At 38.6% G+C, this 10,729-nt stretch overlaps 1 protein-coding gene across 1 annotated transcript; it reads left to right on the top strand.

Moving 5' to 3' along the window:
• The first annotated feature begins 2,749 nt into the window (after nucleotides 1-2,749).
• On the top strand, nucleotides 2,750-6,902 carry LOC120105290 (protein CYCLOPS-like). The gene is made up of 2 exons (XM_039117630.1): nucleotides 2,750-3,416; nucleotides 6,312-6,902. Exon 1 carries the CDS (start codon nucleotides 2,775-2,777, stop codon nucleotides 3,399-3,401), a length of 627 nt encoding a protein of 208 aa, XP_038973558.1. The 5' UTR covers nucleotides 2,750-2,774; the 3' UTR covers nucleotides 3,402-3,416; nucleotides 6,312-6,902.
• The last annotated feature ends 3,827 nt before the right edge of the window (nucleotides 6,903-10,729 follow it).

Raw genomic sequence — 10,729 nt, 5'->3', positions numbered from 1 at the left:
TTGGGTAATACACTTTCAACTGTAATTTGTGTCTGTCAAGTGCTTTTTCTTCTTCTTCCTTCTTTTGATTATTGCTTAAATCAAGCCCCATTTGGTTGGACTCAAAACTTAAACTGTCATATTGTTCTGGACTTCTGACCACAGAAATTTTTCATGTTTAAAGCTGGTACTTAGTATTGTCGCTGGCTGCATATTATTGTAGCTTTTCAAAGTATAGGCTTTGCAGAACTTTCCATTGATTCTGCAAATGACTTTGAAAATGATTAAGCTTACATGCCTTTTATAAATGGCTCATTCGTTTTTCTTTTTCATTACTTATTGTGGTTGCATTTACATAAACTAGAATTAGCAACATGCAAATGTGTCTGATCATTTAATTTAGCATGAATGGCTTAATTTTACAATTGGTTTTTGCATCAAGGGCTCATATTGACTTTTGATGGTGATTAGCAGCCTGGACATGTGGCATATATATATGCAACCTTGGGATGTGGGATTTGGTAGACTAGAGAGAGTACTTCCAAACCATTTAAATTTGAAATGAGTGGGGGATCATTGGGATTGGAGAGATGATCGAAGAGGGAGAACTGGGGAGAAAGTTGCAGGATGTGGGCTTGGTAGATTGGGGAGTGTATACTCCCAACCATTCAAGTTTGAAACTAGTTATGAGGATTGATAGGATTGAGACATCGGAATTCGTATTGTTGGTAAATAGAGAGCATAATGATGTAGGACACTAGGCTTAGAGCTGCATCTGAGAAATGTTAGCCCAAAAGTAATAAAGTTTCTTATGATTTTGAAGGTTTAGGTTTTTGCTGTCCTGGACAGAGAAAAAGGGCAGACTTGAACCTGATCCTAATTAAAGTGGAATGAGAGAGTTTGTCTTGCTTCCCTAGGGTTTTCGGGATGTTTCAAAACTATCCCAATGATTTCTGGGGCTATGAGGCTGTCCAACTAGGTGATCTTAGGACTGAAATTGTTAATCAGTTCCAAGGAGAATAAAAGAAAGTATTTTGCATCGGATCAAGCTTTGATTTTGGCACAAAATTGATTCAGCTATAAAGGAATTTAGTGATTAGGAAGAATAACAGCAGTAAATTAATGAACAAAACTGAGAAGGATGAGCAATATGATTTTAATATCAAGCAGAAATTATTCTGTAGTGCAGATAAACCAGCAAATAGAGAAGAAAAATAAGGAAGGAAAAAATTAGTAGGAGTAGAATGCGAACTAAGAGAGGAAGAGGAGGGGAAGAAGAGAAGCTTACCAGGCGTTTCTTGAATCTCAACGATATCTCTTGTATAATGTTTTGGACACCTAATGAAGTCCACTTACAAAGCCAACTGACTTCTATTCCTTCGTATTTTGGTGTCTTGGATTCCTTCAATCTTGGGATTGTATTGGTTTTCACAAATAAGAAAAAGAAAGCAAGGAAAGGAAAAGCTTTAATTGGGTATCTCTATTCACGGTACCGTAGCATGAACAATGCCAAACAGTAACACCTTGACTATAGGTCTAGGTGCTGTGATTAATATGGTTTTGGAAGGATGATAACTTTATCATCAATTTTCCTGGATATAATGTGTCTATTTTAATAGGTGTATCGATGACTAAAATTCTCAATTCCATTAAGGGCTTTCAGATGGTTCAACTATAATTGATAAATACAAAGTTAGAGCTATGCTACTCTTCTTTGTGTGGTGACTAAAACCTTTTTTCATTTGATCAGGTTTGCAGCAGAGCAAGGAATGCAAGATAGTAACTTGTATTTGGCAAAGGTTAGGTTTTTCTACAATCTTAAAATAAGGACATACTGATATTGAAAAAAAACTACATTGCAAAGTTGGATGCATTTGATTCAGGCATGGTTTCACAGTTCTCAACCAATGACTAGAAGTCGCTCTTCTGAGCTACGGTATGTATTTTAGATCTGCATATGAGATTAGTAGAAAAAAAATCATGTTCAATCCAAAAAAAAAAATCATTGAGATTCCTATTGGATTTTCTCCATTTGTGTTTTGCTGATAAAAATGTTTGTAGTTTCAATGCATTACCTGCTATTGAACTGCACGTCTCTTCTACCTAACTGCTATGCTCATGTTGTGTATGCTTGGAAGAAAGGGCCATGAATTAAATAACTAAGTGGATTGTGAAGTGAGCTAATTGATAATCATAATCAACTTTTCTTATTTGTTAAGTTCTTTTCAAAGCTTATACCAGGCAAATAAGCTTAGTAAGAGAACCCTCCATGTTAAAATTTTTATTGGGATAGTCAGCCTTAGCCTAAGGATTTGAATTTGCATCTGTAACGTATGTTTAGGCACCTACCAAAGATCTAGATAAATGTCCAAAGAAGGCATGTATTTCTTTTTTCAGAAATCTCCAACTGTTCTGGCAGTAGGCAGCCTATGGGATTTCTGTGATAGACAAATTCGCGCAGAGGAGCTTATATTCAAGTTAAAGCTAGTAAGCCAAAAATTTCTTATTTTTTAGGTGCCCTCTGCAGAGCATTAAACTGTTTCTGGTACAATCTCAATATTGTTACATGTAAGCTTAATTAAAAATTATAACAGGGGTTACCTTTTGAATTTTCATAGAGATGTTAGCTTACATGTCTCGTTTTATGGGTGAGACATGTCCTAAAGGAAAACTTGGAAATCTCTCTCAGGAGGAGGTATGCTGCTATTCAAAATATGCAGAAGCCAACAGTTGCAGAAAAACCAAATAATGCTGCAGGACATCCAAATAATGCTGCAGGACAAGGTGCCGACAGAATGAAACAAGAATTTATGAGCACCAGTAATTTGTGTGGCATCTCAGTGGATGAGATGTCCAATCAACTGCTGAATTTCATGTCTCCATCCAATTCATCCACATCTCCCCTTGATACTCCTCCAAAGGCAACTGTAGATGCAGTTTCTTCTGTTGTCAGCATGCTTAAGGGCACACTGGAACGCAAAAAACTTGGCAACCAAGCCAATAAAGGAAACCTAGAAGGAAGTTCTTTTGGCTTTTATTGTGCTCAACAAGTTCCTGTCAATTTGAGTTCCAATCAAGATGCAGCAAATCAGGTTCTTGGACAATCCAGCAACTTTCAACTGGTATCCTCTGTCCAAATGCAAGGTTCAGGGAACTTGCCAACAGCTGAGAGGTCTATAGAACTAAACATGGAAGGATTTGTTACTCAAACAAGCCAGATTCAGATGGGGACAATGTCTCAAGAACCTTCACAAAGTGGATCATCTGCTGCTGCACCTACATTTTCAACTGGTTTTGATGTATGTGATGGTCCTGCCCATTCAGGACAGACTACATCAGTTTGTGAGAGTTCCAGAAAACATGTTGGTAATGGAACTCCAAACCATGGGATTAAGGCCAAAGATTTGTTCCTTTTTTTCTGAAATGTGGACTCTGAGGTACCAATTTTTCTTCAATCGATCACTTTTCAAACATAACAATGTTATGCAATCATTTCAACTGTTTATGTATTGTGCAAAGGTAAAATATCACTACTTTCACTTTCAGCATACTATTTGTTTGCTTCTCGAAAACAAGTATATTTCCCTGAATATATCAATGTTATTTTTTAAATCCGTACTTGCTTCTGTTGTCTTCCTTTTAGGTTTGATGATTTACATCCGGACCTGATACATAAATACACCATCTGATACAAGCTAGGACTGGCTTGTTTTCTAACCTTAGAAATACTTGTATTTATAGTTAATGATAGTTTTGGTATACGACAAGCATTTTATTCATCTCTGAGTATGTTGTATTTCATCACAAATAGGATTGCCATAAAAATAGAAATAGGTGCTAACACCTTGGGAATTCCAAGCTGCATGACCATGTGGTATCTGCCTATATGTTCTAATAATCATAGAACCTTTTACCATTTCTTGGAAGATAGATATTCAGCTAGCTGCAAAGGATTCATTTTTGGAATTCATAAAGAAATTACTGCAGAACTACTAAGCTTTGGTTTTCTAGCAAAGTAATGGGCAAAAATGTTCAATGCTTGAACCATTATCTTAGACATTTCAGAAATACGAGATATTAGGTTTAGCTTTCCTTAACTAGCTACATTGTTATAGTGTGATCTTAGAATCTGTTTTCTCATTGCAAGGTTGGCTGATAGTTAATGATCCCTTGCTAGGGTATCTTACATGGGCAGTGAAGAATGAAAGAAAATTCCAGTAATCTACTAGGACCATATTCGAACCATAATATGTAAAAATAGATAGAATATGAACTGGTGATATAGTAATATGGTCCTCATCTGAAGCTTGAATATCTGTAGTACAATGGGAGTTTTAAAAAAAAATTATCTGTTAAACTTGTTCTTTTTTATTTTTATGTCATTTTTCATTATGAAATGTTGACAAAAAGTAAACTTTGATGGCCATATTAGTGGCTCAATCTTATAATTTTTGGCCGTATATATCTGACCTTTCCTATACCACATAGTGGTGGCAACCTCGTGCAACTGGACACCCTTTTTTTGTTACCTAGGCTATACATGGACAAAACAATAACCATGCACCAATTATTTTGTATGCACTATAAAATATCTATGGTTCCTAGTCTCTAACAAAAAAAATGAAAGAAAGAGAAAATATCTTATTTTTGATAATTTTATTAAAAAGTTGCTAGCTCATAATATCAGTTGCTATTGGTCGTGCATAGGGCATTCATATTTGACATTAGAACTTAATTTTGAATCGATTAGTTTTGCTAGTATGGTTGTTCAAATTTTTGTTTGCAACTTCTAACTTGCTAGTTGGGTATATGTATTTTGTGAGACAATTGATACCACATTGATCAAGCTTGATTTAGTTGTTACTTGGGAGCTACCTATACCAGTCCATAGACCATAATAGATGAGCTTGTTTCAACAATGTTTGCTAGGAGGAGTGCATGGTTCGGGTCGGATCGGTTTAGGATTATTCTTGAAACTGAACCAACTTGAATCGATTTTCTAAAACCGAAATCAATGCAAAACTGACCATCTGTGAAAACGGGTTCAAACTAACCCGTGAAATTCTGTTCAGTTCGGTTATCAGGTTGCTAGGCTAAATGGGCTTCTGTCAAATGGGCTAGGCCAAATGGGCATCTATCAGTTTACCAAGAAGAAGAACAAAATCCAGTGAGAAGAAAGAAAAGAAGAATGAGGGAAAGAAGCAAAATTTCATGGCCATTGCCCACCAAGAAAAAGAAGACCACCATCCAACTGTGTGAGAGAAAACCAGCTGGAGACCTAGAGTTCGAAGGCTCATGCCTTCCTTCATTGGGCTTCATGCAGATGTCCACAATCGACTTGATGATCCACCACATGTTTGAGGTGTTGAGGTTGATCTGGGCAGTGAAATCCCTTGGCTTGTACCCGACAATGCTGAGGATCACATGGTTGTTGTGGTCCCTAGGGTGGACCCTTGAGATATAACCAAGATTCATCAAGTGTGCTTACAACGAAGGCCTAGACGGTCCACTGAGAAAGCTTGTTGGCATTGTTCTTGAGCTCGGTGACGAGCATGGCCCACCTCCGGGTCTCAAGCTTTGGCCTCCAGTCAACACTCGAGTACTCGGGATCAAACTCATTGAGGGCATTAAGAGTCATGAAGGAGCGCTGCCCCTTTACGTCGGAACCTTGCAGTGGGCAACCATGTAGGTGTCATCCTCAAGCTTTAGTGGCGACAACAATAGGCAACAGAGGCAATCTCACCCTTGGCAGCAAAGGGGTTGAGCTCGTGAAAGGAGCAGCTAGGGCTACCGAACATTTGAATTGCTGAAGTGTGACCGGACCAAGCCTAAATCAGATGAGTGTATATATACAAGTCGGTTATGCTTAAGTTGGTTTTGTTAAAATTTAAACTGAAACCAAATTGATTTTTCGGTTCTAAAAAATTCCAAACCAAAATCAGACTAGATGTAGAAAACCCCACCCAAACTGAACCGAAATAACCAATTCTGGTCAGTTTTGTGGTTTGATTGGTTTTCTTGCACATCCCTCGTTCTTGTTGTTTTAAAAATGCTATTGCTTAAAGTATGTGGTTGTGTTTCAATTTAAATTTCATGTTAAATGCTTTTTGTCAAGTCTAATAACTACAGTTCTTTTGCATTACAGTCATGTTTTCTATGAATTATAATTTACATTTTGCGGCTCTTATTTTGTAGTCTTGTCACCAACATATACTGAAGTTACTGAGTACTGCAACATGCTATCACTGTTGTAGAACATTACTAAAGGTTATCTTCATCTTGCAATGAAGACAGAAATTATGAATCTGATCAGTTGTCTGATGTTCTTGTAGATGCTACTACTCGTTCTCAACCATGAGCATACAACCCAGCACACTCCTCTGTGGAGGAGTTTTTCAGCAGGAAAGCATGCAATTTCGGTTTCCATATTCCTATTTTTCCCTTGAGAACCCACTATGAAGTTTTCTGATACCTTAAGATTTTGCAGGTTTACAAGGAATGCTGGACTGGTGGCTTCAGGTGGCCAGAAACCTGAATATAGTGGGCAACTATATCAAAGAACACATTGATGACATTTTATATCCTTACCGCAGGCGACCGAATTAGCGGGTCTATCCCAACCCGTATGTTTAATCTCAACTGGGAAATAACCAATGCAAAAGGGGTTATGGGTGTGTTACTATTTCCATTTTCTGCCATATCGGTTTATTCTTGTAACTTGAGAATAATGCTTTTGTGATAGTGCAAGAGACAAATCGTTTAGATGTTGCACATGGATTCGATCATTGCTAATAGTGATCATAAAAGCTGATCAGAGCAGTTCATAGGTTAGCTGGAAAGTATGACCATAGTTTCCTCAAAACCTTTTGCTTGTGCCCATGCAATGTGTTATCAGCAATGAGCCAAAACATGGTGGGTTTATTTATGTTCTCTTTTTTCCTCAGAAAAAGGAAAAAAAATTATGTTCTCTTCAGTGGCATGATAGAAATGCCATTTGTTTTTCACTTTGTTCACTGAATTTTTGTCAAGCTAGATCTCAATGCCAGGTAGTTCCTTTTGCTAAAGTGATTCTTCTGGACCAATGGATGTTCGCTATCGTTTTCTCTGCTGTAAACTTCTTTTTATTTATTGTTTTTAAGAAAAATGGGAAGGCCTTAGCTAGCCACTGCTAACCTAGTAGGTACCTGGGCAGGTCTAGTGCTACTGCTTGGGGGATCAGGAGTTTTTAACTTTAGGAAGATCCCCAGGGAGGATAGAGCTGAAAATTTTCTGAGGGATAGCACTACTCAAGATTTGGACCTTGGATCTCTTATTTAAGAGGATAGAGGACATTGAGCTATATGTAGTACATTTTCCACTGTAGATTTATCCCGTCGACCAAGAGCAGGTGTTAATAATAAAAAATAAATAAATAAATATCTGTTTGTATGTATGAGCATTATATAACACAATATGCAGGTTGGCAATCTTTATTTCTGGGAATTTTAACAGCTGTCAACTTACAAACTTGCATTGACGGTGCATGTTTGATTGGTTATAATAATTATAAATGAGGTGTCATGTGTCCCAGGTTCTGATAATTTAATTGGCTTTTGGTCTTAAGTTACTCTTTTGCACTACAAGTAGCAATAAAAAGTAATGGTAGCAGACTTTATTGATAAGCAATAACTAATATAGTAATTCTTCTGAGGTCTTCATAGAAAATTATCTAGAATTCTTGTTAGGAATTTAACACCAAATTATACATGGTTCACCTCAGCTTGTCTTAAAATCTGTTCAATTAATTGAGTCTTTTTAAACAACATCAAACTATAGCGGCAAATTACTACTCCAATAATAATTTTGTTGAGTCTATCATCTAGGCATATTAACTTCGGTTCTTTGTGTGCAAATTACGTAGAACCAATAAGCTTGATTGAGTAATTTAGATCTTTTTAATACATTTGATTCTTTGCATGCAAATTACCTAGAACCAAGCTTGTTTGAGTAATTTAGATCTTTTTAATGAGAAAAGGTATTAAATAGATAATAATTTCTTTCAAGATATGATGTACCAGTATTGAGGCTCATACGAAACAGGGAGAGGTAGGAGGAGAGGGAAACAGAGAGGGAAAAAAAGGAAGAGAGAGAAGGAGGGAGAACTAGGGTCAAAGAAAAGAAGAAAGGGAGAACGAGGGATAGGGATAGGGAGAGGGGTGAGAGGGAGAAGGAGAGGGAGGGAGAACAAGAGAGCCGTCCTAGAATGTTAAAATCAAGGAAGAGAGGGGTCAATTTTGGGATCTATTAAAGTCCCTATCTCTGTAGTCTTTGGGCATTGCCTGTCGTGGATTACGAGAGAGACAGAGATTGAGAAAGAGAGAGGAAAGAGAGAGAGGGAGAAAAAAAGGCTTTGAACATAGCCTCGAACGAAAAGAATGAATTGACCGACCAACAAAGAATTTTTATTTATTTTGATCAGTTGAACCGAACTAGTAATCGATAGGTTTGGTTTGATAGGCCCCCAGCTAGCTGGCTCGGCACGATTTGGCTTACTCTGGTTACTTTCTTGTAAAATTTTGAAATTTATAGGCATTAAATATAAGAATTATTTTTTCTCTTTGTCAAGATTCTTGAATGAAATCAGTCTTGAATGGATCCAAGACTTATAGCAAAGAGTTTGGCTCTCTCATTCATGTTTCCATGTAGGCATGTTTTCATCTAAGCCTAGTTAAATCACATCGTCCATCATTTATCTGAGTGAGTTATCTCCCTAATCAATTGTGGATATAGAAAGAATTAAAAATGAACAAGAGAGAATCCATACTTGAGAGAGAAGTACAAAGCTGCTTAAGCTTAACTTTTTTGCCTACATGGTGTCCACCATCTTTGCACATGCTATCTATCTCTAATTCTGATTGCCCATGTATTAATCTATGAAAGACAAATTCGGATTATTATCCTCAAGGGCAAGTTTTAATTACCTCGAAAGAAAAGATTAGCACTCTTAGCACTACCACCAGCCTATATTCAAACATAGAATTGAGTATTCTCATCCCTCATTCAAACATAGAATTGAGTATTCTCATCCCTCGAATTAGGCTGCCATGGTTTTTTTTTTTTTTTTGGCTATAGTGGGTAGAAAATACCTGATGAGTACAAATGCACCCAATAAAATCAGAAAACAAAATATCTCAGAGTGCCCAGGGCAACCCTCCATCTCCAGCCCACAAGATACTACCAGAATAACTGGCTACATAAGCAGCCATCCAATCCGCAGCCCCATTGGTTTTGCGGAAAACATGCTTGGACTCGAAGGCCCCTCCATCCCTCAGCATTGCCCAGATATCTTGGAGCAATGGATGGTCGCAGCCGTTGCCCCTTGGGCCCCCGAAATCCAACTAATGACCATGGTCGAGTCACCCTTCAGGATAATAGAGCTGGCTCGTAAATCGCGCCGAGCATGACGAAGGCCCGCCCAAGTAGCCCTCAGCTCCGCATTGGAAACCAAGATGTCGAATAGCTGACAGCCATCTGGTGACAACCATCCTAGGCTGCCATGGTTTTGACCATGCTTCTTGGATTTGAAATATATATATATATAATTGCTTCACCTGTACGGGCCTCATATGCCTTATGATTCCATCAGCCAACTGCGGTTCTCTTTTCCGTAAGCCTTTTGGCCAAAGCCGGCTGGTTGCTCTGATCGCCTCTAAAATCAGCAGCGGGAAAAATTTCCAGCATCCTTCTGGATCAGGTTTCATTTCCCGGTCCTGGTTATCTTCTTCCTGTAAAGGGAATGAAAAGTAAAAAGAGAGGAAGGAAAGTCGAAGCGGAGACCGGAGAACCAGAGACCCTTCCATCCGTCGAACACTCCATCCACATATATAAATAGCCAATAAATCCCATCTCGCGAGTCACCGCGTTCATCTCTCCCCTCCGCCCCCTCCGTTTCCACATCCAAAAAGAAAGCAGGCGAGGGTCTTGCCGCCCACAACATCAAAAGCCTACCCACCTCTAGACCGCTTCCCCGTCCTCTTCCTTTCTTTCTTGGAGCTGAATCAAATGTCGGCCGCCGGAATTGTTTGCAAGAGAGGCGGGGCGGCGTTGGGGAGGCCGGGTTTGACGGCATTGATGGAAAGGAGTGCCCACAGCCTCTTTTCATCCGACTCTGCTTCGTTTCTTGAATTTTCTTTCTTCCAGACATCGCAGCGTTACGTTTCTCAGCTCGTCAAGACCAACGGGAAAAGGGCCTTCCTCGTTGATACGTTGGCGCGGGTACTTTACCAAAATTTCCATCATGGTATGACAGGAATGGTTTCCGGATGCACTGAAGGCATTTGATGTTTTGTAGGTCAGGAGATTGGAGGCCTAGGGTGTCCCGTCGAAGCATGCAGAGGCCATCACATCGGCCATTATTGAGGTTTTGAATGATAACCTGGAGCATGTGGCCCGGTTGTTCGTGTCCAAGGGGGAGACGCAGAAGGTTTTGGTTTCTATGATTCAGGATTTGAACCTTTCTAAATTCAAATTTGAGGTGCAGAGCTCTCAAGTAAGAATAATCTTTGCTTTTTGCTTGTGCTTTCTTCATATAAGCAATATTTTCAGCTTTATATAAACTGAACATGTCCGAGATCATTACCATGTCAATTGATAAAATTTAGGCAAGTATTGCAGAACACTTGTACGGCTACTACAAACATGGCACTCTACTAGTTTTCAGCGATATTATGATGTAAATGAAAGAAAAATAGAAATGTTCGGTGATTTACAG

This window comes from Phoenix dactylifera, unplaced genomic scaffold (genome assembly GCF_009389715.1).
Source record: "Phoenix dactylifera cultivar Barhee BC4 unplaced genomic scaffold, palm_55x_up_171113_PBpolish2nd_filt_p 000253F, whole genome shotgun sequence".
Lineage (NCBI taxonomy): Eukaryota > Viridiplantae > Streptophyta > Magnoliopsida > Arecales > Arecaceae > Phoenix > Phoenix dactylifera.
Note: the sequence above shows the minus strand (reverse complement) of the source record. Positions and strands in the feature narration are given on the sequence as shown.

Coding starts and splice junctions, on each gene's coding strand:
- LOC120105290 (XM_039117630.1), top strand. CDS start 2,775: ATGAAACAAGAATTTATGAGCACCAGTAATTTGTGTGGCATCTCAGTG.